At 52.4% G+C, this 27,154-nt stretch overlaps 8 protein-coding genes across 8 annotated transcripts; 6 read left to right on the plus strand and 2 right to left on the minus strand.

Moving 5' to 3' along the window:
* Nucleotides 1-264: 264 nt before the first annotated feature.
* On the minus strand, nt 265-3,348 carry A1O5_12983 (uncharacterized protein; the record flags this gene model as incomplete). Its single annotated transcript, XM_007753552.1, has 1 exon — nt 265-3,348. One exon carries the CDS (start codon nt 3,346-3,348, stop codon nt 265-267), a length of 3,084 nt encoding a protein of 1,027 aa, XP_007751742.1.
* A 731-nt stretch (nt 3,349-4,079) lies between these two features.
* On the plus strand, nt 4,080-5,555 carry A1O5_12984 (uncharacterized protein; the record flags this gene model as incomplete). Its single annotated transcript, XM_007753553.1, has 3 exons — nt 4,080-4,705; nt 4,755-4,998; nt 5,073-5,555. 3 exons carry the CDS (start codon nt 4,080-4,082, stop codon nt 5,553-5,555), a joined length of 1,353 nt encoding a protein of 450 aa, XP_007751743.1.
* Nucleotides 5,556-6,117: 562 nt separating this feature from the next.
* A1O5_12985 (uncharacterized protein) lies at nt 6,118-8,823 on the plus strand (the record flags this gene model as incomplete). The annotated part of the gene is made up of 1 exon (XM_007753554.1): nt 6,118-8,823. The coding sequence occupies one exon, from the start codon at nt 6,118-6,120 to the stop codon at nt 8,821-8,823; it is 2,706 nt and encodes a 901-aa protein (XP_007751744.1).
* Nucleotides 8,824-10,322: 1,499 nt separating this feature from the next.
* Nucleotides 10,323-13,401, plus strand: A1O5_12986 (ULK/ULK protein kinase; the record flags this gene model as incomplete). The annotated part of the gene is made up of 3 exons (XM_007753555.1): nt 10,323-10,451; nt 10,504-13,171; nt 13,232-13,401. The coding sequence occupies 3 exons, from the start codon at nt 10,323-10,325 to the stop codon at nt 13,399-13,401; spliced, it is 2,967 nt and encodes a 988-aa protein (XP_007751745.1).
* A 2,015-nt stretch (nt 13,402-15,416) lies between these two features.
* Nucleotides 15,417-18,086, plus strand: A1O5_12987 (aminopeptidase; the record flags this gene model as incomplete). Its single annotated transcript, XM_007753556.1, has 1 exon — nt 15,417-18,086. The coding sequence occupies one exon, from the start codon at nt 15,417-15,419 to the stop codon at nt 18,084-18,086; it is 2,670 nt and encodes an 889-aa protein (XP_007751746.1).
* A 537-nt stretch (nt 18,087-18,623) lies between these two features.
* A1O5_12988 (cytochrome P450, family 51 (sterol 14-demethylase)) lies at nt 18,624-20,284 on the plus strand (the record flags this gene model as incomplete). The annotated part of the gene is made up of 2 exons (XM_007753557.1): nt 18,624-18,817; nt 18,877-20,284. The coding sequence occupies 2 exons, from the start codon at nt 18,624-18,626 to the stop codon at nt 20,282-20,284; spliced, it is 1,602 nt and encodes a 533-aa protein (XP_007751747.1).
* Nucleotides 20,285-21,864: 1,580 nt separating this feature from the next.
* On the plus strand, nt 21,865-23,831 carry A1O5_12989 (uncharacterized protein; the record flags this gene model as incomplete). Its single annotated transcript, XM_007753558.1, has 3 exons — nt 21,865-22,388; nt 22,444-22,742; nt 22,798-23,831. 3 exons carry the CDS (start codon nt 21,865-21,867, stop codon nt 23,829-23,831), a joined length of 1,857 nt encoding a protein of 618 aa, XP_007751748.1.
* A 2,863-nt stretch (nt 23,832-26,694) lies between these two features.
* Nucleotides 26,695-27,141, minus strand: A1O5_12990 (salicylate hydroxylase; the record flags this gene model as incomplete). The annotated part of the gene is made up of 1 exon (XM_007753559.1): nt 26,695-27,141. The coding sequence occupies one exon, from the start codon at nt 27,139-27,141 to the stop codon at nt 26,695-26,697; it is 447 nt and encodes a 148-aa protein (XP_007751749.1).
* Between the last annotated feature and the right edge of the window lie 13 nt (nt 27,142-27,154).

Here is a 27,154-nt window from a genome sequence, read left to right on the forward strand (position 1 = left end):
CTGGGAAGAGCACCCGGCCACCAAGCCTCGATCTCGCGCGGATGAAATGCTCCATGGCACTTCGTGACTTGTGATCTCCGACCATGGGAGTATTGATTGCGGTCGCAGACGTAATTGCTCTGTTCTGAGTCGCGCTCTTTGAGATGAAAGAAAAGAAAAAGGCGAAGAACTCAGTATGGGCAGTTGCTCGTCGGAATGCATTGGGTATCATTTGAGGAGTGGAATAAATATACAATGGTTGGCGGCACTTACTCTACCAAGTGTCTAGCCCTCGACCGACATCTTCAAGGTTTTAACCTGCCATCGATCGGGATCCCGCTCGACCCAGTCTTTCTTCTCCCCAAGCACACACACGGACATCAAATCCGAAGAGAGTTCCACGAGATACTTCTGGGCGACCGCTTGAACAGCCTCCTTCGTGACGCCTAGTAAGCGCTTGCGCATCTCCTGGTCCATATCCTCCGTGATGCCGTACATGAACTCTTTGCTTGCTTCACTGCTCACGCTTCTGGGAGCGTCAATGCCTTGAAAGATGCTGAGTTTGCTCTCCTCAAGTTCTCGACTGCTCCAGTCTTTGTCGCGGGCATACAATCCTGCGCGCTTGAACACGCTCAACGAAGTGCGAGGATTAGGATCCCGGTATGAAGACAAGGTGAACAATCCACTGATAGGGCTTGCGCTAGCTGATGCGCCGTATGCGCCACCTTTTTCTCGGACTTCTGGATGGAGGAAGTTGTGGACAAGGAGCTGGCCAAGCACCGTGAGTGGTGCTTTGTCTGGCGAATGATAGGGTACAGTTTGTAGGCATGTTCCTGTATAGGAGACCTGAAATGGCAAGTCGAAGAATGTTCGCCTTGAAAATGACGAGCCCGGTACGGTGTCTGAAAGGGCTGGATTTCTGAATGATACTTGACCTTGCGGCAGTTGCGCAAGAAATCTCTCGATCAGATCTCGATTATTCTTCACTGAGCCAGGTTCACACACAACACGCACAGACAGATCGGCTGAGTTGGCGACTGCTATCGATTGAATGGTTCGCAGAGCTTGGATAACGTGCTCAAGAGTCTGTGGGTCTCGTCTGGCTGCGTCCAGTATGCGGGCAGTAGACTCCATTTGCGAAAGACCAGAAAGTTGATCTTGAATCCGCCCTCTCTCCGTCAGGGCAGCAGAAGCGCTCGTTATGGCGAAGTGGTGACCACTTTCTGCAACTGCGTCCAGCGCGCCTGATGCTTTAGATTCAAGGAGTTCGCGAATCGCGGCAACAGCCCCCGGCCTGGTAAAGTCGACGTCCAATAACAGCGTCCGGATTAGGTCGAACATTGCTGGAACATTCCTGTCGAGCGCATATCCGTCAATCAAGAGACCTTCTTTGCATTTGTCCAGGCTCCACGGGTCGGGCGCCGCAAATGACGAAACCGTTATGCCGCCAGTTTTAAGAAGGATTTCAGCCTCGAGGTCTCCCACAGACATTGTTTCGGTGCCCAATCGCAGCAGTGAGTCCGCAAATAGTGGCACCAAAAGCCTCAGCTCGTTAGGAAGGTTCTTGAAAAGATACTTTGCTTGAAAATACGTGATGCCGTTCGTCTCAGTTTCACGCCACATGCAGTCCACATCACCAATTTTCAAGTGATATCGTGGTTTCCTCTCCTTCTCCCGGGCAATATCGCTAACACTGAGAGAGGGGAGGGTGTCCAAATTCTTGTCTTGGGCCCTTTCTTGTTCCTCGACGAGCTGGAGTTCCTGTTGACCAAGCTCAGCAATGGCGGCTTCGGGTGAGCTGGCGGTCTTCTTGATGGTGTCTAGAATGGTCTTTCTCCGCTCTTCTTCCCGTATGTCTAGGGTGACGCCATAAGATTCTGAAGGGCTCATTGTGAATTGCATGCAGTTGTCGTTCAGGAGATATTTTCGTACAAGACGCTCAAGGTAATTTTCTTCTTTCATCTGTTGTTTGAAAGCGTCAATGATTTCGTTCCATGCCAGCGCATCCATTGGGTTCACTCCGTTGAACCACCCAGGAAGAGTTTTTTCTAGCAGACCCATTCCAAAATTGGCGGTCTTGTGCTTTAATGAAAGCTCTAGCTGATGCATATAACCTTCGATCTTGTTTGGCTGAAATGCTTCGTGAGCCTTGTCCCGCAATATCCCCTGAATGCTCTGTTTCAATCCGACAATATCGTCAGCCTTCATGCCATCGAGCCCAATCGAGAACACTCCGACCCTTGTGGAGCCGTCGTAACCGGAATTTGGGCTGAAATTGGTTCCCAATCCCGATTCGATTAATCCTTGGTACAGAGGAGAGCCATAGCCATTCATCAGCAATGACATCATTATGCTCACACAAAAGGTCTCGACAATGTCTGAAGAAAGACAGCCCATCCAGGAAACAGAAGACTTGAATTGCCGGTCAGAGGGTTGCATTGTATCAACCGGGCCAGGGACCTCAAAAGATAGGGGGCCATGGGAAAAACTGATTGGCATCTTGATCTCCAAGTCCGGCGTTCCCTTTTCGAATTTTGATATGGTCTTGTCAACATACTGAAGCTGTTCGGCGAGGCTTAAACTTCCGTATGAAAATATCTTTGCATTGCTGGGATGATAGTTCTTGCGAGAGAAGTCGACGAGCCGATCGTGCGTGAGCTGAGTCATGAACTCGGGATCACCACCAGAATTGTGTAGAGAGGGTATGAGGTGCTCTCTGAATCTGATGTAGAAAAGATAACTAGCATCCGACATCTGCCCTTTCATCTCATTGTAGACAACTCCTTTGAACTTAATATTGTCCTCTGTTGGCGGCCCTCGTGGATCTTCAGGGCCAAGGCGCCATCCCTCTTGCAAGAAGTCTGAGCGTTTCAGCAGCGGGTGGAGAGTTGCGTCCATGTATACCGAAGACAAATTGCGGTAGTCTTGCAGATTTGTGGTGGCGAACGGGTATGAGGTGTAGTCGGAAGATGTAAATGCATTCATGAAATTGGCCAAAGATCTCGGCATCATCTTGAAAAAAGGATCCCTCACGGGATACTTTTCGCTCCCACACAGTGTGACATGCTCGAGAATATGCGGCAAACCTGTTCTATCGGTAGGATTGGTTTTGAAGTTGATTGCAAAGACATTGTTCTTGTCGTCTCGCGCGACATGGAGGTACTCTGCGCCAGTCTTGTCATGCTCCAACCTCAACGCCGTCAAGTGTAGCTCTGGGACATGCTTGATTTCCCTCAATGTAAAACCATGTATCCTCTCTCCAGGCTTGGGATAAGCTTCCAAATCTGTCACCGATGCATACAGTCTTCTAGATAGATACGACCTGGCGCAACGAGGAATGCCCTGGCGAATGGCGCCATGCTTGAGCATCTCCCAATCGTAGGATTTACTTTCTCAAACTGCAGAAGCCGCTTTCTCGAAGAGAGGATTTCTCGGACCGGCTCACGACGGTGCGATGTTGGGGGAGGAGAGTCGACCTGTTGTCAGCAGTTCTCAGCGATTGCAAACGCAGGAATGGGTACGGAGCAGAAGGCAAAGCAGAAAGCAGAATTGCCTAGCAAAAAGTTCTGGGAGTCACGTGTCAATGCCATCCGATCGGCGAAGCTTGTTGACCAATACCAATGTCGAAAGGAGGCTTTGTGTTATGGTGGGAGAGGGCACAGACGAATATTACAAACATTGTTGAGGATCAATCCAAGTCTTGCTGTGGCTAGTAGTGACACTGAAGTTTGGTATATTGCGCATTTGTACAGAGTGCTTGGCCGTGAAGGAAATCCCAGATCTGCGCGGCAGCGGCACGTCCTCCGATCGAGGTTCACCTCGATCGATCTCTTTCCACCTTACTTGACGGTCCTATCTCCTCTTCTATGGGTCCGCATAATTTCCACACAACATAGAATAGATCAGTTATCACCTTGACACACGGATTTTTCATACTCGTCGCATTCAGTGCATTCAACTGCCCTCTGACGCCACTGTGAAAGCCTTTGTCGCAGATGTCAAGGCCGAGCACCCCAGCCGCGGGCACGAGTTTTGAAGGCTGTCGCTGGTCTTAAAGGTATATAAAGGCCAACATTCACAATCCAACACTTTCCGATCCTATGGCTACCGCAGCGCAAAGTCCGACCTCCCAAACCACGAATGGCGACACTCACGATTTGCCCGCGCCCGCACCTACAGCAAAGAAAGGCAAGGGAAAGAAGGACAAGCAACTCAGCGCCGAGGAAAACGCAAAATTAGTACAGGCGCGGCTGTCACAGCTGGAGCAGGAGAAGGCGGGCGATAAAGCTCAGCAGGCGGAGATCGACCGTGAGGTGAAGAAAGCCATCCGCGACCTCAATGAGTTAATCAACGGCGTTGAGCCCCTCAAGGGGATCGACCTCGTCAAGCAGAAATATGAGGAGCTCCTTGCTGAAATGAAAAAGACGGAGCGCGAACACCTCAGGGCCAAGAAGAGTCGCGATCAGTACCAGAAGGAGGCCGAGAAATCCAAGTCGGAGCACAATAAGACCACCACTATGAAGGACAAGCTGGAGAAACTGTGCAGGGAGTTGACAAAAGACAACAAGAAACTCAAAGATGACAATAAAAATCTTGTGGAGAAGGAAAAAAGGGCGCGAGAAAGCATCAATGAACGTTTGGATCAAATGCTTTACGATGTGCAGGAAGCTATGAACTCCAAGACCAGCGCACATCCTGAGAACCTTCATCTTGAGCTTGACGAGCTGTAAGTATGCACCATGATGGATTTTGGAGTCATGCTAATGCGCCGCCAGATTCAGGACGCGATGCAAAGTTCTAGCAGATCAAGCCGAAATCCGGGAAATGCACTTCAAATCAATACTTCGGCACAAGGACGCTGAGATTGCTCACCTGCAAGCCAAACACGAGGTTGAGCGTCGAAGAGCAGACACTGAAGCAGCTCGGTGCCGCACCCTGACAGGCCAAGTGGGAACCTTCTCTCACACGGAAGCGGAGTTACGCAGTCAACTGAATATCTACGTGGAGAAATTCAAGCAGGTTAGTCCCGTCCCATCCCTTACCTTATTTTGATAAGATGCATGAGCTGAAACTCTTTGCTCACCATCCAGCAGGTGGAAGACACCCTCAATAACAGCAACGAGCTATTCCTCACATTTCGAAAAGAGATGGAGGAGATGTCCAAGAAGACGAAGCGGCTCGAGAAAGAAAACCTCACGCTCACGCGCAAGCATGACCAAACCAATCGGAACATCTTGGAAATGGCCGAGGAGCGCACGAGGGACAAGGAGGATCTGGAGAGGTTGAGAAAGCAGGAGCAGCGGATGCGGAATATCATCAAAATCATGCAGGAACAAGGCCGAGGTCGGCCGGTCCAGCAAGAGGCGGTGGACGAAGAAGGCACTGAAAGCGAGTATGACGAAGAGTTCGAAGATGAGGATGAGGATGACGAAGCGAGTTATGAGGCAGAAGAGGAGTTGGCGACCGAAATCGCGAAGCCAGTGTTTGGACCAGTGCCTCCACCAGAAATGGTTGCCGCAAAGGCTAATGGCCAGAAGACGGCGACGGCGGCGCTCGTCAATGGTATCCAACACTAAAGAAGTGCATACAAAACCCCACTTGTATTCTTTTGGAACCCAGGAACAATCGAGTTAGCTTGCACGTTTATATCGGTACCCAGGTACCCATCCTGCAATGCACAAAATACAGTTTACCTCTTCTGAGGTTTGTGTGAGCGGTCGTATCACGTGGCTAAGCATTGGAATCGACGAGCTAAACCCTGGTGAGCTGGCTAACTCGGGTACCTAGGTAATATGTGCTTCGTACCTAGTATGGTGGCTACGTACCCGGTAAGGGGGGTGGTGGCTCGGTGCGTGCGTCACTCCGCAGGAACACAGTTCGGAAAAGAGACCAAAGTGGCCCTATCGTCCTCTCGCCCTCTCACCAGATTCTTGCGTTGCATGTGAACTACTTGCTCATTGTCCCAACAAGAGCCCACCTGCCTGCCCATCCCATGTCAGGATGGCTTTCGTGTCTGCGGTGCTTGCGGTACCTCTCTTAGACTTTTCCGACCCCCCGTGAAAGAATTCATATGATAGACTGCGACGACTCTCCTACCCTTTTGGCGCCCGACCGCTGGTGCCGCGGCTTTGCCCTCCGATGACGCCTCAGCAGCTCACGAGAAATGATTCTGGCCGATCGACGTCCCAGGATATCCACGACCAACATGACCTGACGCTGTCTCGCACGCCACGTCCCTATCTTCTGCGGGCAGAGACCCTGAGGACGGCGCATAGACAGCCAACTGACAATGGCTCTGGCGTCGTCTCGAACGGACATGTTCCCTCCCTGAGACCCAGTCGCTCTGAGTCCAGTGAGAGCGGCACAGAGGCAGACGACGAGAAGGGTCCTTTTCTCAAGGGGCTTCCTGCCCCCCCTCCACGTCTGCACAAGGGACTTCGAGGGACTTCACCGGCCAACCTGACTCCCGCTCATAGTCCGCTTCCCACACCTCCAGCCTTTGTTGAAGGAGACGGCCCCCGTTTTTTTGACTCGGTACAGAGGACCGGGAAAAGACCACAACGGACGAGGGAGCAGGTGAGAGACTACGAAGCATATAAGAAACGGAAGCGACGCGAGATCGTTCGACGATGCACGGAAACCTCGCTTCTCTGTGGCATTGGGGTTGTCGTTTGGAACAGCAGAGGAGGTTCAGCAGGTCTCAAGGACTGGCTCAACGAAGTCGCGGCATTCCTCTTACTTCCGCCAGTCGTCTACCTACTCTATCCGCTCAGACTTACGGCGCGTGCCTTGGCTGCCAAAAAATCTGTTCTGCAAGCATTCAGGCTAGGATTCCATATCCCCTCTCGATTTGACCCTGGACCGTTATTGTATCCGGTAACGCTGCCACTAATGGTATCCATTTCACTGTTTCACCGGAGTGTTGCTTTTCTCCCAGCTGCAATTGTCTGTGGACTGTCGTCGATACCGCCGCTGATTACAGCAACACCAAAGACTCCAGCGATTGGCGAGCATCTACATTGGCTTCTTTCCATCTTACCTCTACATACCTCCAAGTACCGATTATATTCGACCTCAATTTCGAAGCCGTTGTTATTGAAAGTTGACCCCGGTTCTCCCTTGACTAGGGAAGACCTGGTCGTCTTGTTTCCCCTGCACCAGGCTTTAACCTCAATGCTCGGGTACCTTACGACCTCAAGCCTGGATGTTTCAGAACTCCATCTGCTCTCGTCGGCGCTAATAAATCTCTACATTTTTTCCCGGACGCCCCAAGCTGAGATTCTCAAGGCAATGATATGGCTCGGGGGTTTGTCCATTTTCATTACCTGTAAGAACCTTCTGATGTGGGAAGTCGCCCTGGCACGAGTGCCCACTTGGAGGCTGTTGCGCTCACGGCGGCCTGGGGGATTGATCTCCAAGTTCGATCAATACCTATGCACCTTTCTTGTGCGGAGCAGACGTCAACGCGTAGCGGTAGACAGCTCGGACACTGAAGATGAGGTGCAACCCATGAATTCTATTCCCAGACTGAGACCCAGATTGAAGCTGCAACTGAACGGCCGAGCCTTTTCTGCTACCGATTCGGCTCAGGAGCCGGCGTCAGCCTTTGACATCCCGCTTTCCAAGGCTACCTCATTGGACACCGCGGCTTTGTCGACACCACTTCGAAGGAACACGTTCACAGCATTTGACCAAGGTCGCCGCAAGCATCAGATGCCGACGGCGAAGAAGGTAAAACCAACTCCTACTGGCCCTTCCGCCGCGTTCCTATCATTCAGCGTGGAACAAGCTCGAGTTCGAAAGTATGCATATGCGGCGATCGCGTACATGTTTGTGACTATCACAATTCTGGGTCCGGTTCGGCTTTACGTTGGCAAACGAGCATTGTCAAGCCATGAGCCTGTTGGTTGGGCGCTGGGCTATTTTCTCGGCAATCTATCCATCGTCAGGCTTTGGGTGGTTAGCAACAATCTCGAACGGTGGATCTGCCTCCCAGCTCGAGAAATAGGCCACTCGCTGCCATTTGAAGACGGTATTGTTGAACATGCCCGCCAATATGCCCTGGGAGCAGCAAACACACGCCTCATCATCTGTGCGTATTGCCTTGCGGTGCTGATGGCTGGGATCGCCGCGGTCCTGCGCCTCACCTCGGTGGTCGAGGTCGACACAAGACGCAAAGTCTTCCATGGCATTATGGTCGCAATGCTCTTACCAACTATCTTTGTGGACCCTTGTTTTATTGCCTTGACGCTCAGTTTGATTTTGGCGATTTTTCTCCTGCTAGATCTGTTTCGAGCGTCGCAGCTGCCTCCGATCTCTAAACCTTTGACTGTTTTCCTCGCCCCATACGTGGATGGGCGAGATCATCGAGGGCCAGTTATTGTGTCGCATATTTTCCTGTTGATCGGATGTGCAATACCACTGTGGCTGTCACTTGCCGCCGCACCGCGCGTGGGCAAAGATCCTTGGGCTGGTTGGGATACAACAGAGCGAGATCTGAGCATGGTAAGCGGCGTTATCTGCGTCGGGATGGGCGATGCGGCGGCCAGCTTGATCGGACGGCGTTACGGCAAGACGAAATGGTACTGGGCAGGAGGGAAGAGTTTGGAGGGCAGCCTCGCATTTGCGTTGGCGGTGACATGCGGTCTCTCGGCCTGTTGGATCTGGCTCAGATTGGGTGGCTGGGCCTCGTGGCATGGCGGCGATTCTTTTATGTTCATGCTGGGAAAGTGTGTGGTCGCGGGGACAGGGGCGAGCCTTTTGGAGAGTACTCTGACGGCGGCAAACGACAATGTGGTTGTTCCGGTTGGACTCTGGCTACTAGTGAGGGGCTTGGATATATAATCCGGTGTGGGCGCACATCATTGCCAGAAAATCCAGCTGCTCCAGCGCCCGGATACCATGTTGGTATAGGAGGATTGCAACCACAAGCAGCTCCACTTCTGGGCAGGCAGGACGGTCCTTGTCCTTCTTGTCTGGGACATGCTTGCCGCCTTCCCGGATCCTTGCGAGCTTATTTTACGGTGCCGCTACGCCAGGTACACAGAGCAGATCCGGCAAAACGAACCCACTCGGCAAAGATGGACTGTCGGGCGATTCCGCGGAAGTGAGAGTCAGATGTTGGGAGGCAGTGATTCGTGGATGGCAAAGAGAGGCAAAGAATCCCGGGGGGGGAAGCCTGAGATTATTTGACTGGCAGCTGGCAGCTGGCAGCTTCAGCCATTCCGGCGCCTGATCAGCCAAGGAGGCGAAGCTGGCAGGACTACCCAGTACTGTACCCAGTACATACATACATAAGATTGATGATGGTGCCTTATCTCTTGCTCCCACATCACGATATCACTCGGATTGGTAGCACCAGTAGCAGAACAGTCACCGGTTCGCAGTGATCCCACGCCCACGCCTCCCCCCAAAGTCCGAGGGCAGGTGGGCAAGCACAGGCAAGGGTCAAGCAGGGTCAAGCAGGGGCCTCAAGTATCCACACACCACGCCCGCCCACGTCTGCGTCTTGTGTGCCGTTGGTGCAGACGGTGTAGATAGTACGATGTAGTAGTGCTCCAATAGAGTCTATACATGAACAACTCTCGCCCTTTGATCGACCTCGACCCCGAACGAAACGACTGCATGACTAACTTCTCCTGCACCTATACTGCCCTTGTGCTCCATCCTCTATCGTTCTCCCACCCTTCAGCACGCCGTTTGAAATTCACTGTTGCTGTTTACCGCTGCCTACCAATATTTTTTTTTCTCTTCAAGCCTTCATCTATTCGTTGTCTTATTTTCGCTTTCTTTGTGTGTCGTGCTGGTTGTTCAGTGCTCCGCATCCCAAAGTCACACGTCACTCCTCGCTCGTCCAACCAACATATTCCCACCCCCCCCCCCAAAAGGGTCGCGCCCCCCGACAACCACCACGTCCTCTCACAACTCGCAACACGCAACCCGCATCCCACCGGCCAACTGAGGTCTATTTGTGCTGTTCATCAGTATCAATCACTGCTCTTTGATCACCACTTCCCCGCCGAGTCTATTGAGCTTCTCGGCATTGCAGTTGCGCAACCGCCCGGAATCAACGCAGCCTGCCGTCTAATAGCGCCATCTCCACCCGTACTATTTGTGCCCTGTCGCCTGCTACCTGTTGACTCAAACCATCCATTAATCGGTCGTTCTCGCCTTTCCCCTCCAATTGTTCACTTCATCCCAAGAAATCCATGGGCCACCATAACCCTTCGGACCCCTCTCTTCAACTGAGAAGATAATCTGCGAAGCAACCTCACCTCACCTGACCCGACCCATCCTTTACTGGCGTTGTCAACCGAAGTCGGTGGAGGAGGCGAAGGGAGAATATGGCGTCCACAACTCCGCACTCGTCTGCTCCGAGGAGGTCAAAGGAGTCGGAGCGGATAGGCAGCTTTCAGCGCCATGAAGAGATTGGTCGAGGGAGCTTTGCAACCGTCTACAAGGCCATCCATACTGTTCGTCGATCTAACCCACAACTTCTGGAATACATGCTGACAGCTTTCTTAGACCGGATCGGGTGTGCAGAGCATCGTGGCGATCAAATCTGTCAACATGTCCAAGTTGAACAAGAAGTTGAAGGACAACCTGACGTCGGAGATTTCGATCCTCAAAGGCCTCCATCATCCCCATATTGTAGCCCTTATCGACTGCAAAGAATCGAGTGCTCACATACATCTGGTCATGGAATACGTTGCTCTGGGTGATCTTTCCCACTTTATCAAGAGACGAAATGAGATCAAGGACAGTGACTTGGTAGGTAACATGGTGGTCAAATATCCCAATCCTCGGTACGGTGGGCTTCACGAAGTGGTGGTCCGGCACTTCCTAAAGCAACTTGCCAGCGCGTTACAGTTTCTGCGAGCTAAAAATCTCATCCATCGAGATGTCAAACCCCAGAATCTCCTGTTGAACCCGTCCCCTGACTACTTCGAAAAACACAAGCCACATCCTATGCCTTACAAAGTCGGCGACGACTCGCTCAATCCCGTAACTGGCATCAAATCATTGCCTATGCTCAAGATTGCAGATTTTGGGTTTGCTCGGTCACTGCCTTCGACAGCCCTTGCCGAGACCTTGTGTGGCTCACCGCTCTACATGGCTCCTGAGATCTTACGGTACGAGAAATACGGGGCAAAGGCGGATCTTTGGTCTGTGGGAACCGTACTCTTCGAGATGATGACCGCCCGGCCTCCTTTCCGGGCCTCGAATCATGTCGAGTTGCTTCGAAAAATCGAGAAGAGCGAGGACAAGCTCAAGTTTGGGGATGAATACATAATCACCGAAGAAATGAAGAAGCTCATCCGCGCACTTCTTAAGAGAGATCCGGAGGAGAGGCTTTCATTTCCCGATTTCTTCAGCAACGAGATTGTGGCAGGTCCCATTCCTGGTTTACACCCAGAGGATATGCCCCAAGATCCCGTCCAACCCCGGAACGACCGTCGGCGAAACAGCCGAACTGATCCCGTAGGGCTAGCTCGCCCAGGCTCACGAAAGGAACCGCAAAGTCCTTATACTGATTCTTCCAAGACCGCATCGGAGGAAACTATACCAAGGCGATACAGCCGGCCATTATCCGGGACAAAGGATCAAATTATCACGCAAAGAATCACAAACGAAGAGCTCCAAGCAACTCTCGAGTCTCCTGCTAGTCCAGCTGAAGGACGTCCTGCTCTCCACCCTCATGCCACCGCACCCGCCAGGCAAGAGCTCGTACTTCGTCCATTGTCAGCTCCAATGGCCCGCCAGACAAGCACAGGCTCGCACAAGCTGCCCCCGTCTTCGTTGCGTAGCCAAGTCTACGACGAAGACCAGGAAGCCGCGCTGCGCAAGGAACAGGAAGAGAAGGAACGGGAGCGGGTTGCGCAAGACATTGCCTTCGAGAGAGATTACGTCCTAGTGGAGAAGAAGGCGGTGGAGGTCAACGCCTTGGCTGATGAGCTTGAAGCCAGCCCACGGCTGAACAGGAATTCTCTCCAGGCTGCCGTGTCCCCCAAGTCGGGAGCGATGATCCGGAGAGCCACGACACAAGGCCCGCCTAACTCTGCAACGGGCGCTCAAACGAGCGCTTCTCGGGCCGTCCAAATCGCCTCAGGGAGGAGACCGGAGTCACTTCATCAGCGCCAAAACTCGTACGAGCGACGATATGGCCCAAGCCCTGCTTCGGCAACTTCAGCGATTTCAAAGGCTCTGAATATGGCAAGCGGTCGACTCTTCGGGGTGGGATTCTCTCCCCCAGTTAACTTGATCCGTGGCGGCAAGTCTCCCCCAATCAACTATAGCCCGTTTCCTACATATCCTGGAGCACAAAGTAGCCTGGTAGTAATTGGTGATTCTAAGGGAACACCAGCCGACGAAGACACCAAATTCGTGCAGACTGTGGAGGAAATTGCCACCAGGAGCGATGTCGTGTATGGATTTGCGGAGGTCAAATACAAGCAATTGATTCCTGCTGGCCCCTCCCACCCCGGACTCGGCTTGCGCAATGCATCCGGCGATAACATCGCTGGGGGCCCATTTGGTGCCTCTAACGAAGACCTCACCATCGAAGCTGTCGTGATCGTGGCGGAGGAGGCTTTGGTGCTCTACGTGAAAGCGTTGGCTCTGCTCGCCAAAGGCATGGACATTGCGGCACGTTGGTGGGCGCGCAAGAATCGCGCTGACGCTACTGGCGACAACGTCACGTACCGGTCCAGCGCAAACTCGGCTGCAGCAGGCCAGAGGATGAACAACGTCGTGCAATGGATTCGGAATCGCTTTAACGAAGTTCTCGAAAAGGCAGACCTGGTTCGACTGAAACTCATCGATAGCCAGCGGCGCCTGCCTGAAGATCATCCCAGTCACCCCAACAACGTCTCGACCACAACTGCATCAAGTGCCGGCTTAGGGACCTCGGCAGATCAAGTGGTTGTGAGTTCTGGCATTACTGCCGAGAAGCTCATGTATGACCGAGCCTTGGAAATGAGTCGAGCAGCCGCAATCAATGAGCTGACCAATGAAGACCTGGTTGGATGCGAGATCTCATATGTTACGGCAATCCGGATGTTAGAAGCTGTCCTGGAGAATGACGACGACAACCTGTCCAGAAATGGTAGTGGCACGAGCGATCAAGATGAGAAAGAGGATTTGGCTCCCATTAATGGACTGGAAGCTGAAGATAGGAGGACCGTGAAGAATTGTAAGTTCTGTCCAAGCACGGCTGGCGGGATGGTCCACACGCTAACCATTCTACCTACAGTGGTGGCAAGCATTCGTCAACGCCTGACCATCATACGGAGAAAGCTTCAAGTCATCCAGAAGCGTGCATCGGCACCGGCCGTTGCCTCTCCAAGCAGGGCATCTCCTCCTATTTCGTACCGGAGTAGCAACCCAACTACAGGTACTGCAGCTACACCTCCGCGGTCATGACCTGATCGAGTTTACGAAATCATGAATACGTCTTGGGGGGCGCTTGTCTAGGATGGACCCAGGAATGCTGTCTCCCGAGCCGTCGTCCTGTGGCCACAATTTGGCATATAATGGTGCGTCTGTTCGAACTTCTCGGCCAGGAGAGTGAGTTTTACAAGACTTCAGGCTGGTGCGTGTGGACTCTCTTGGCTTGTAATTATCCTACTTGTTTTATTTTCGTACATCTTCCCACCCCAATGTTTCTCTGGGGTTGAGGTGACGGTGGCAATCACTGTTGAACAGCGTTCGGCATCACGGGTGTGGCATACCATCGGCGTCTATACTTTTTTTTTTTCCAACTTGAACTCGGATGAAATTCAGCAAGCTCACCAGGGCTTACGTACATGAGGCAAGAGACGGTGGAGCTTTGGTCCGTGCAAGGAGATTTTGGACAACGGAATGGAACAAGATACCCGCTCATGACATGCAGATCACGGACGACTTGAACTTTAAAGAAAATGTGATGAAGGCTGGCGCGACGGTTCAAGAACTTCGAACGGGCTTTACTTGGGGGAGGGAACAGAGAGCTTCTCTTTTGGTTGTGGCGTGGGCAATTTGGCTCTGTGTGTATACCTAGCTCTTTTGCGCTATACTCTCGACGGTGAAGGGGGGAATTTATACGGAACGGAGCCATGAGCATGGGCATGACTATGTATGTGCTCGAAGTCTATACGAACTGGTGGCAACGCCTTTTTTTGAGGTGGTCTTTCTGACATCGCTGAGGCAGAGCAATGAAGGCTCTGAGGCAAGAGATCGAGATCAAATCTTCAGTACAAAGAAAAGAGACCTCCATGGTTATTTCCCCTCCTACTGTTTCATCCAGGATTATCAACAATGTGCCAGACAACTATGGAGAGTCACCCATTTAAATAAGTGACTTCCTCAAACTCTGCTGGGTAATCTCGTTCTAGCAAGAAGGAAGTAAAAACAAATCAAGAATGCACGGAGATGTAGAGCATTTTGACGCCGCTTCTTGCCCGCTTGAGGGAATCGTGAAGGAGTGATTGTGGAATGTGCGGAGTATGGTCAAGCTACCGACCCGAGAAGGTCAGCAGCTACAAAAAGGAAGTGATCGAGGTCAGCGAGGCTGGGGGCCGCCACCAACCGTCTTGCACAATACATCCAGTGGCAGCTTCGTCGAAGGAACCAACAGGTGGGTATGATGTGAGAGATCATCCTTTGGGACCGAACCTATGTCGTATCATCCTTCCTCGCATAGTAGCATCTAGTGTGTGATCAGCAGGAGCCGAGTACGAGGCCGGAGATCGTGACGCCTCGGATCTGACAGGCGGGAGTAAGATGCAAGGCAGAAGATACAGACACCACACCGTAGACGACGTGGTATGTGCTCGGTCGGGAGTATTTGTGGTCGAAAAGGAGGGAGAGAGAGGAAAAGAGGTGGAGGAGAAATGCAAGTCACGGGGAACAAACATGAACTCGCCGCACTTGCCCCATTGGGCACTGTGTAAGTACTACCTCGTATTTGTACAAGTAGGTGGCTGGCTGGTGGATAGCGCACGAGACCTTCTCCCTCCCTGGCGAGCGGCTTCAGACAGCGAATCCCTTCATTCCTTCTCCCTTCCTTTGAGTTTGATTCTAGACGGGAGCTGACCTTTTCTCTGTTGAACAGTCAGGCGCCAGTGGCTGAGTACGAGTAATAGATGCAGCCATTCTACACACGGTCTCTTACCGGTCTTGCTGTTGAACCGCGGATCCTCCCTCTGCAGCGACTGCAAACACTGATCCTTCGACGATCCTTTCAAGCGCAAACTTCGTACCACGCCTACGTCAGGAACAGTTGCCTGCGTCCCGACCTCAAACAGTTTTCTGCGCGGCCACCGGCACTGCAAACAAGACCATTTTCCGTTTCGTCTTCAAGGCTCGGAGCTTTAAGACCTCGTTCTCCGAAGCTGTCGCCCGCCCAGACTCCGGCAATTTCGACATACTTGCGACCCTCAGCTTCTCCTACTGCCAACATGTGCCGCTTCATGTCCGACTCGCCCGGCGCCGTTCCAACCCAAGGCCGGGTCGTGCTCCCTACAAATGTCGTCCCGAAGCACTACGATGTAACTCTCGAAGTTGACTTCGACAAGTTCACCTTCCAGGGAACTGTCATTATTGACCTCGACATCGCCAAGGACAGCACCTCTATTTCCTTAAATACCTTGGAGCTCGAAATCCACTCGACGACCATTCACGCAGATGGCGCGCTTGTAACTTCCTCCCCGACCCTCTCTTACGATGCGGACACACAGACTACAGCCATTGATCTTGGCGAAGGCAAGTCCCTCTCCAAGGGTCAAAAGGTTCAATTGAAACATACGTACACTGGTCAATTGAATGACAAGATGGCCGGATTCTACAGGTCCAAGAGGAAGGATGGGCAGTATTTGGCAGTCACCCAGTTTGAGGCCACTGATGCGAGGAGAGCGATGCCTTGTTTCGATGAGCCTGCCCTGAAAGCAGAGTTTACAGTCACATTGATCGCCGACGAGGGTATGACTTGCCTGTCGAACATGGATGTTGCCTCGACCAAGGTTGTGCACTCGGAGATCACCGGAGGGAAGAGGAAGGCAGTCAAATTCAATCGGTCACCCAGAATGTCGACCTACTTATTGGCGTTTATTGTTGGAGAGCTGAAGTCCATCTCTACGGACAAATTCAGACTACCTATCAAGGTGTGGATGACCCCGGAGCAGAACGAGGAAGATGGAAGATTTGCGCTCGAAGTTGCTGCCAAGACTCTGGCATTCTACGAGAAGGCGTTTCAAGCTCCCTACCCATTGCCGAAGATGGATATGGTGGCAATCCCTGATTTTGCCGCTGGTGCAATGGAGAATTGGGGTCTGGTCACTTACCGCGTGGTGGACCTCCTCTTCGACGAGAAGTCGGCGGGCGCCGCGACCAAGGAGAGAGTGGCAGAGGTTGTGCAGCATGAACTGGCACACCAGTGGTTCGGGAATCTGGTGACAATGGATTTTTGGGACGGACTGTGGCTCAATGAAGGGTTTGCGACATGGATGAGCTGGTACAGCTGTAACGAGTTCTACCCGGAGTGGAGAGTGTGGGAGACCTTTGTGATCGACACCTTGCAATCGGCGCTGGGATTGGATGGGCTCCGAAGTTCTCATCCGATCGAAGTACCCGTCCATCGTGCAGAGGATATCAACCAGATCTTCGACGCCATTTCATATTCCAAGGGATCGGCTGTCCTAAGAATGATTTCGAAGTATCTCGGTGAAGACGCCTTCATCGAAGGGGTGAGGAGGTACATCAAGAAACATGCCTGGGGAAATACACAAACCGGCGATCTCTGGAACGCGCTGGGCGAGGCGAGCGGTAAGGACGTGGCGCACGTGATGGACATTTGGACGAAGAACATTGGGTATCCAGTCATAACGGTGACTGAAAACGAGAAGGACGCGACCATCACAGTCAAGCAGAACAGATTCTTGCGCACGGGTGATGTTAAACCAGAGGAGGATAAAGTCCTCTACCCGGTGATTCTCGGATTGAAAACCAAGGATGGGGTGGACGAGAGCCTAATGCTCACTGAGCGGGAGCAGACGTTCGGCATCAAGGGAGGGTTGGACTTCTACAAATTGAATGCAGACCACTCGGCGCTTTACCGGACGAGCTACACGCCACAGAGACTCGCAAAGCTTGGCGAGGCAGCGAAAAAGGGCCTGCTTTCGGTTGAAGATCGAGCCGGCATGATCGCTGATGCTGGTGCCCTTGCCGCTAGTGGATACGGCAAGACATCGGGCATTTTGAGTCTTCTGCAATCATTCAATACCGAGGCACAGTTTGTAGTATGGAACGAGATTCTCAGTCGGATTAATGCCGTGAGGAATACCTGGATCTTTGAGGACGAGTCGGTCAAAGATGCTCTCAAGGCATTCCAGCTGAATTTGACCTCCGCAAAGGCGCACGAGCTGGGATGGGAATTTTCAGAGAATGAAGACCACATCTTGAGTCAGTTCAAGAGCCTGATGTTTGGCTCTGCGGGCCTTGCAGGCGACGCGAAGATCCAAGCCGCAGCAAAGGAGATGTTTGGGAGGTTCATGCAAGGTGACTATTCGGCCATCCACCCCAACCTCCGGTCGTCGGTATTTGCCATGGCATTGAGAGACGGAGGAGAGAAGGAATGGGATGCACTGGTCGCTAGGTATCTCTCTGCGCCAACCTCGGACGAAAAGAACACTTGTCTGCGAACTCTTGGCCGGGCAAAGAGTCCACAACTGATCAAGAAGACGCTTGACTTTGCGTTGAGCGGACAAGTCAAGATGCAAGACATATACATGCCCATTGGCGGCCTGGGAACGACTTCGGAGGGCATCGAGAGAAGATGGGAATGGATGTGCGCCAACTGGGATGAACTTGTGGAGAAACTACCTCCCAGCATGACGATGCTGAGTAGTGTGGTCAGCATCTGTGTGGCTGGCTTCACGTCTGATGCACAATTGAAGAAGGCTGAGGATTTCTTTGGGGGTAAGGACAAGAAGGGATTTGACCGCAGCTTGCAGCAGAGTATGGATAGCATCCGGGCAAAGGCGAATTGGTTGAAGAGGGATGGGGAGGATGTGCGGGGATGGCTGAAAAGCAATGGGTACTTGAGAGAAGGGGTTGTGGGGGGGAAGCTGTAGGTGCGACATGAGATTCTCGCAGAGATGGCTGTATTAGTAGTAGATCATACAAGTACAAGGCACGCATAGATTAGGACTTTACGGCTACAGGTGTATGTAGACGGCGAGACGGGCAAGACAGCTCTCGTGACTTGCGTGTCTGCCATGGTATTGAGAGACTCAGCCTCGGCGGGTTGGTGGACTGACGAGGCTGAGCGGTGAGGGGGAAAGAACAAGGGGAACGGTCTTGGAGTGGTGCCACCGGTGCCACCCACCGCAGTGGCTCGATTCGGATAAATTGATGCGAGATGGGAATTTTCGCCAATCACACTGGCCGTGTACCTGAATCCATCAATCGCCCAAATTAATTTTCTGGCGGCCACTTGCTAAATACTCGGCTGCGCTGCCACCAACAACTTTACCCAGTACCATACTCCTTATCAATTCACGACACCCACGTTCGTTCCCTCCCTCTGTCGTTCCGCCTCTGTCCTCCATCACCCTCACTTGACCTCCATTCCTAAAGGCACCGCCCCTTCGCGCAACGGAGGATAAACAATGGGTCTGCTCGCGACACTGTCAAAGCCGGCCGAGCGTCTCCTTGTCTCTTTGCCCATCTGGCAACTCGCTCTCCTTGGCTTTGCGGCCTTCCTTGTGCTTTGCGTGGCATGGAATGTCGTGAGGCAGGTCTTGTTGAAAGATAAGAACGCGCCGCCGGAGGTCTGGAGTTGGTTCCCCGTGCTGGGAAATACGTACGTTCTACTGAAAAAGGAGGATATCGCCCCTTGACTAACGATGGATTGACCTCTAGAATATGGTACGGCATGGACCCTTTCGACTTCTTTTTCACCTGCAAAGAAAAATACGGCGACGTCTTCACCTTCATCCTGCTTGGCCGACGAGTCACCGTTTGTTTGGGGACCAAGGGCAACGAGTTCATATTGAATGGCAAGCTGAAGGATGTCAACGCTGAGGAGATATATACCGGACTGACCACACCGGTGTTTGGGGAAGGTGTGGTGTACGACTGTCCAAACTCAAAATTGATGGAACAGAAGAAGTTTGTGAAGTTTGGGCTCACTATGGAGGCATTTCAGTCCTATGTCGACTTGATCTCGAGTGAGACGCGGTCATTCGTGGAGAAGGGAAAGGTCTTTCAGGCTCATTCTGGGAAAATTGACATTGTCCCCACCATGGCCGAGCTGACTATCTATACGGCGTCACGATCGCTTCAGGGCCCTGAAGTGCGGGCCAAATTCGACTCGACCTTTGCTGACTTGTACCACGACCTGGACATGGGGTTTTCGCCCATCAACTTCATGCTATCATGGGCTCCTCTCCCGCATAACCGCAAGAGAGACATTGCACAAAAAAAGATGACGGACACGTACATGGAAATCATCAAGCAACGACGCGATGCTGGCGGCAAGCGGGAAAAGGGAGATGAAGACATGATTTGGAATCTGATGGGCTGCACCTACAAGGATGGCACGCCCGTGCCCGACAGGGAAGTGGCACATATGATGATTGCGCTTTTGATGGCGGGCCAACACTCATCTTCCTCCACCTCGAGTTGGATTCTATTGAGACTTGCAACGAGACCAGATATCCAGGAGGATTTGCTGGAGGAGCAAAAACGTGTGCTAGGGGAGGACTTGCCACCCCTGACATACGAGAACCTGCAGAAACTTACCCTGAATGCCCAGGTGGTCAAAGAGACATTGAGATTACACGCCCCAATCCACAGCATTCTTCGCAAGGTCAAGTCGCCGATGACAATCGTGGCGAATACTCCCACCACGACGAAGACATATCAAATACCGACCACCCACACACTTCTGTCCGCACCTGGCGTGACGTCGCGAGAATCCGAGTTCTTCCCCGACCCAATGACCTGGGAACCACACCGTTGGGATGAAGGTCACCCCCTTGCATACACGCGAATGGGCATGGATAAGGAAGAATTCGAAGACTACGGATACGGCATGATCAGCAAGGGTGCTTCTTCACCATATCTCCCATTTGGCGCGGGCCGACACCGGTGTATTGGCGAGCAATTTGCGTATGTACAGTTGGGAGCGGTGCTCGCTACGATCGTGAGACTGGTGAAATTGCGACAGATTGAGGGCAAGGAGTTGGTGCCCACGGATTATTCGAGTCTATTTTCGAGGCCAATGGCCCCCGCTGTGGTGGAGTTTGAGAAGAGAGAAAAGGCGTAGGGGCCGAAGAGGTGAACAGAGACAACCTGATGGATTAGGATGACCGGGGGAAGTGTTTGTACATACAGCAATAGACAGGTCGGCAGGCAAAAGAACCCCTGCCATCAACAAAGGCATCGTCAAAGTCAAGGCTGCTATGGCAGCTATGTGATGGTGTTGAGCACGGCCTGAAACGTCGATAGAGGTCAATCGACATCGAGGTCGGTGGGCACCTCGAGGCTTTTTGGGATCTGATCGTGAGGCACCCCATTACCTTCTACATATGTGCTTTGTCCCCGTTACTCCGCACTGTCTGATTCATGCCGTCTAACCCAACTCTTCCTTAACTCAAGACTCGGTTTCTGAATCCGGCAGCGGAAAGCGAAACTCTTCGACCCAGCACGTGATTTGAGCGGATTGCCACTCGGCGTGAAAAGAGACCGGAACCCGAGTCCCCTCTACTGTAGACAGGAGATAAAAGAGGAAAAAGAAAGGAAATTGGAGTATGGAGACTGCGGAGCCCCAGACGGTCGAATAGTTCTCCCGGTTGTTGGCGAATCTGCAAAGTTTGAAACAGTACCACAGCAAGACGAATGCTTGTTTGGGAAGGAGAAGACTTCCATTATGCGAATACGATTGACGGTTCGTCTTGGAATTGGGAATTGACAGTTCATCGCGTCATGGACCGGCCTTGTTGACGACATGGAGAAGAAAGAAGAAGAAAGGCAGATGAGGGTGATGGCTAACCGGAAATCGTATTCTTTGTATTGTGTGAAAATCATTGGCCACTCGGATCGGATGGTGGAAGAGAAGGCCTCCGAGTGTCCGTCCCATCGACACCTAACAGGAAAGGGGACTGCCAGCATCGCCATTGGCAGGCGAAGAGCCTGGAAGCCCTAAAAGCCCCTAGCGTGCCCAGCTGGTCCGATGAGGTTTAGGCGCCGGAGCCCTTAGCGAGGCCTACAGGCCACCCAAGATCTCGCTGGTGGCGGCCTCCCCCACTGCTACCACCCCCCAATCGTCGCCATTTTCTTCCACCTTGCACCAAAGCCTTGGGGATCGATTCCTCGCAAATTGTCCTCTACCCACCCGCTAACCACAACTACTCCGTGCCTTGTATATATCCTCAAGTCCGCATAGATGTCTTTCTGCATAGAATTTCTCCCTGCTCTCTGTTGGTTCAGGGTCATTTCCTTCTTCTTTCGCGGGCCCTGTTCCTGCTTTGAGTGTTACTACTAGGCCTTGTTTTAATACAATTCTCAAACATGCACTTTTAACATTTTCACCCAGCATTCCTCGCCTCTCTGTTATTACACCACGGACATCTGCCAGACTTCTATCTCCCGGGAAACCCCTCTCTAGTAATAGAGGACTTCCACCCCTCTACGGAACCCAGATCTGAAACAAGACTACGGAGTAAGCACCTTCAGCTGCAAGACATCGAATCCCTCTCGACCGACAATTTGCGAAGCCTCGACCGCCCCCACACACAAGTCCTACACACAGCCTTGGGCCCCCTGAATCCTTTCAGCCTCAAAGAGCGATCGCGGTCCTTGGCATCATCGTGGGGAGAGAGAGAGAGGTGTGTGAGGACCCTCCCAATGGGTCTGTTTACGAAAAAGACAGCGTCGTCAGCGTCAGCCACTCTCGAGCCTCCGGACCTGAACAATGCCAAATCCGCAGATACCACCGCCGTACCCAGCCAGAATGTCTCGGACACATCTTCATTGGAGAAGAGTAGAGACATAGAGACACCTGCCGTGGACGCAAAGGGACTTGAGACCGATGATAGGACGGAAGATGTTTCCATACACTCACCGGGGACTGGAGACAAGACGCAAGAGGATATACAGATCCAGACCGATGCAAAGAGCACAACCTCAGCCAGTGTGGTTGCTCCAGCCGGCCCCGAGGACGACGATGAAGTAGTCTATCCGGGAGGATTGAAACTGGCACTCATCACCCTTGCCCTTTGCCTTTCTGTATTCTTGGTCGCGCTGGACAATACGATTATCGCAACGGCCATCCCCAAGATTACAGATCACTTCAAGTCTCTGGGCGACGTCGGTTGGTATGGGTCGAGTTACTTGCTCACCACTTGTGCCTTGCAGTTGTTCTTTGGAAAGTCAGTTCCCCCAACGGCTTGGTGAGCGAACATCGTTAGCTAAACCTCGTAACAGGCTGTACACCTTTTACTCTATCAAGACGGTCTATCTGGTCTCGATCGTCATCTTTGAAGTCGGGTCTGCCGTTTGTGGTGCCGCCCCAACTTCCGATGCCCTGATTGTTGGTCGTGCGATAGCGGGCGTCGGCTCCGCGGGCATTTTCAGTGGCGCATTGGTGATCATCGCGTACACTGTCCCGCTGATCAAACGACCAATCTATACCGGTCTTATCGGGGCCATGTATGGAATTGCGTCGATTGCTGGCCCGTTACTCGGCGGGGCCTTTACCGACGGGCCGGGTTGGCGGTGGTGTTGTAAGTGAAGGATGAACCGACGACCATTCAAAAACATGGCTGACCGAAGATGTAGTCTATATTAACCTCCCTCTTGGCGGTGTGACCCTGGTCGTCATCTTCCTCTTCTTCCACTCTCCTGTCCGCAAGGCTGAGAAGAAAGTGCCTCTCAGAGAACGCGCCCATCAACTTGACCTAGTCGGCACTGCACTCTTCATCGTTGACATTGTGGTTTGCCTTCTGGCACTGCAATGGGGCGGCTCCACATACGCTTGGTCCAACTGGCGGATCATTCTGTGCCTCACTCTTTTTGGCGTCCTAACCATCGTCTTCGTCATCTGGCAATACTTTATGAAGGAATTTGGAACCATTCCATTCAACATCATCTCACAACGAAGCGTGGCATCTGCCTGTTGGTTCGCATTTGCCCTCGGCGGAGCATTCTTTGTGTTGATTTACTGGGTGCCCATCTGGTTCCAAGCCATCAAGGGTGCATCTGCGTTTAAATCGGGCATCATGTGCTTGCCGATGGTCCTGGCACTCGTGCTTGCGAACATCCTAACTGGTGTGGGGACAACAGTGATCGGGTACTACGCCCCCTTCTACTATGGCTGCGTAGTCTTCTCTGCCATCGGCGCCGGTCTCCTGACAACGTTTGAAACCACCACGGGCCACGACAAGTGGATTGGGTATCAAGTTATTTACGGCCTCGGCGTCGGGCTAGGCATGCAGCAAGCCCTCATCACTGTCCAGGCCGTTCTCCCATTGAAGGATGTTCCTACGGGCACTGCGTTGGTCATGTTCATGCAAACATTCGGGGGAGCCCTCTTTGTCTCGGTGGCCCAAAACATCTTCAACAACCGGCTCATGTCAGAAATCCCCAAACAGGCACCGGGGATTGCTCCGGCCATCATCTTACACGTTGGGGCGACGAGTTTGAAGGATCAGATTCCAAAAGCGCTGCTACCTGGTGTACAGACAGCGTACAACACCTCGTTGACGCAGACATGGTATATCGCTGTGGCGATGACCTGTTTACAGATTCTCGGGGCCGTGTTTGTCGAGTGGAAGAGTGTGAAGGGCATGAAGCCTGGAGGTATAGCTGCCTAGTGGGCAACCATGAGAGACCACTGTCGGATCTTTATATTGAGCATTTTGCGTGGGCGTTGGAGGCGATAGAGTGTCGCGGATCTCGCGCATGTGCGTCCAAAATGGAGCGATCTGGAAAGAGATGCGTTGGAAAAAGCGACTGTCAGCTCGACATACTGTTGGGGATATGGACGGCCGGTTGTTGCGCATTCATTCTCTTATGAATCCCCACTACTATTTCACGACTGGATAGACTAGATTACTCGCACATTTTGTTGAGATGAAGAGGCTTCTCTGCTCAACCTCAAAAGCTGAGTGTTGCCAGATACGAATGAACAACTAGCCTGGGTACGGAGTACTTGCGCATGTATACCGTACTTGACCTCAGGAGCAATTTGATGGTCATCAATCAACCCTGGCTTGTATTGATGAGGCTGGCCAGGGGTTTCTGGTCAGGCCAGCCTCGTTCAGCGTCGCTCAGCCTTGCGTGCGTAGGGCCGGTCTGTGTCTGGGCTGGCAAACGCTCCTCGTCCCAGCTCCACGACCCGATTCGACTCGATTCGATTTCTTGTTGGCTCCTTTCCTCATGCCCAATGGTGCCATTCAGATTGTCATGTTGTCGAGGCGTGGGCGAGCGAGAAACCCGACGTGTGGCTTCCAGAAGTCATGCATACACATGAATTCTGTCTCTCGTCTCTTATTTCCTCTCCTATTGAAAATCATCCATTCCATTCAGAACCACAAATATTGTCGTCCCCCGGGCTGGATTTCGGAATTTCCCTTTTCCATGGCACCCCAACTGCTCCGTTTGTTTCCGAACGCAGCTCTTCGTCCCCTCGTACGGGGGAACCACAGTGTGCGCGCGTATCGTCTCGGTTTTAGACTCCTCTCTCTTCTTACCAAGCGGGCGCCTGGGGAACAGAGGGGCGAAGAATACGAAGATGACCGGCTGTTTGGTTGTGGGGTATATTGACGGCCTGCTGCTCGGTTTCATCAACTGTCTGGTCCAACATTCTCAACACATTGACTTTGCGGGAACTTACCGCGGCAGTCCTGAGACGCAGTTCTTAACTGGAGATTCCTTCTTCTCCTCCTCTCAACAGCTCCAATGGTCCAATTTGGAGTTCTGGTTCCTCGATGTCGACGTTGGCATTGGCGTCGATACGGATATCGCCAACCGTCCTGCCATCTCACTTTTTCTGAAGACCAGGCACGTACACGTGGCGGAGGTAGATGCCGTAGATGCTCAGGAAGATAGACTCGAGGCCGGAGTACCAGATGGAAATGCAGATGAACATCTTTTTTGGTGCTTCTTGCTGCTTGCTTTTGAGTTCGAAGGATGAAATGGACGGATGGATGAATGAGAACTGTTCAAGCTCACAGAGAAAGACACTGGGAGAGACAGAGACAGTGGTGTGTGGTGGGTTTGGAGAAGGGGGCCTAATGAGTGATGATGGAAGCAATGTGAATGAGTGGACTGACTGACTGGGGACTCGCAGGCCTGAATCCTCGTACTCTAGAAAAGATGTGAGATGTGTCGAGGAAAGAAATACAGATATAAGTACATAGACACAGGTCCCTGTGCAAAGGGGAGAGGGAGAGAAAGGCCTTATAACGATGACGAGATAAACTGGTCCATGAAACTTTCCCCTCCCCCTTGTTTCCCTCTGGTTTGCCTTTGCTTACCGTTATCCACAATTTATGAGAGGCTTGCATTACTCGCACAGTACCTGCATTGGGACAAGTCACTCAAAGGAGCTCCTGTGCCTATGAATTGCGAGAAATAATCACAAAGGGGGAGGGGGGTGGTTCCGCAAGGTCGGTCGGTCGGCCTCGGCCTCCCAAATCCTTATGAAATGTTATTTATACCTCTAGCTTTTTCTTTAGGTTACCTCAAAGCTAGCTTTGGGAATAGATCCTCGTGCCCCCGCCGAGAGCCTTGTCAAGCGGGAAATTAGGAAAAAGAACGCGATGAGAAAGACAGGTGAGAAAGACAGAGAAAGAAAATAAAAATAAAAATAAAGCGCGTGCCCCAATTGAGGTCCAACGTGTGGAGATGGAGCAGGAAGGATCGGAAAGCGCGGCAAGGCTTCCAGGTTTGTTCGCCTCGCGTCAAGCTTAGTTAATATCAAGTAGCTCCTCGTAACTTGTAAGGAGCGAGATGGCATCAAGCTGGTGTCAAGCTGGCACCATTGGCATCAAGCCACCCCATCACCATAATCATCAACCAGCTCGCAATCGGCCGAATGGCTTACAACCCTGAAACAAGCTCAGAAACCACTTAACACCCCGGCATAATGATATATCGCCATATTGGGCTGGTAATGAATGATGCACAGCTGGAACCCGGATCCGACGTGATTCCGTGCTCCGTACGGGACCTCCATCCATCCCTTCCTTTCATTACTTATGGTGGGTGGTGTTTGCCGAGAAGATCAAATTTCGGGGTGTCGGGATTCCAAAGAGGGCGATTCAATCAGAACTAATATTACTCCTTCACGCGAACCAGGGTTGGCCGGCAGGGAGGCGCACGAGTTGATTGAGAAGCCAGGCTGAGCAGAACGAGGTGTATTATTCTAATCACACCTTTTGTTTTCATCGACACTGCTGACACGAGGTGGACGGTGGGGGTACCCGGTAAATAGGTACATAGGTACATATGTACCTCGTACCCAGTAAACGCTGGACTCTCCTTTCCCACCTCCTTTTTCAACGGCAGCCTCGAAGCCAGGAAGGAAACTTGATCCTTCCCTGATTACTTCGTATGCATGTATAGATGGATGTCTGTATGCAACCCCGTACGTTCTTCAGCCAAGACAGCAAGGACTCTAACCGTCGCCAACAATATCAAAACGCCCCCGTGTCCTCACGAGAAGATCAAAAATTACATCCTGGCCCACTGCTCTGGCATCCTGGAAACCGACATGAGCGGAACAAAGGCGCCCTTGTGGGAAATCACATCGCTCCTGCTCCTGCGCTGCGGTGCCGCCTCGTCAGCGACGTATCTTCGCATGTCGTACAGGTTCATCTCGTCGATGGTCAATTTACCCATCGCCACCGCCGCTTTGTACCCTATCTTCATGCTCGAAAAGCCGATCCTCTCATTGATGTTTTCCCGCGCCCGCGCACTGGCCGCCTGCACTTTCGTGGCCCTGGGTTTCTGGACCATCTCATACAGCGCCAGTCCGGCCGCGACATCGGACGTGTAGGTATAGTCCCGGCCGAAGATGAGGCCCAAGGCCGCGGCGTCCTCGATCGCTTGACATGCCCCTTGGCTTTGGTCCGGAAGCATGGGATGCGCGGCATCGCCGAGGATGCACGTCCGACCCATGGTCCAATGTGTG

Source organism: Cladophialophora psammophila, assembly GCF_000585535.1.
Source record: "Cladophialophora psammophila CBS 110553 chromosome Unknown aczJe-supercont1.40, whole genome shotgun sequence".
NCBI lineage: Eukaryota > Fungi > Ascomycota > Eurotiomycetes > Chaetothyriales > Herpotrichiellaceae > Cladophialophora > Cladophialophora psammophila.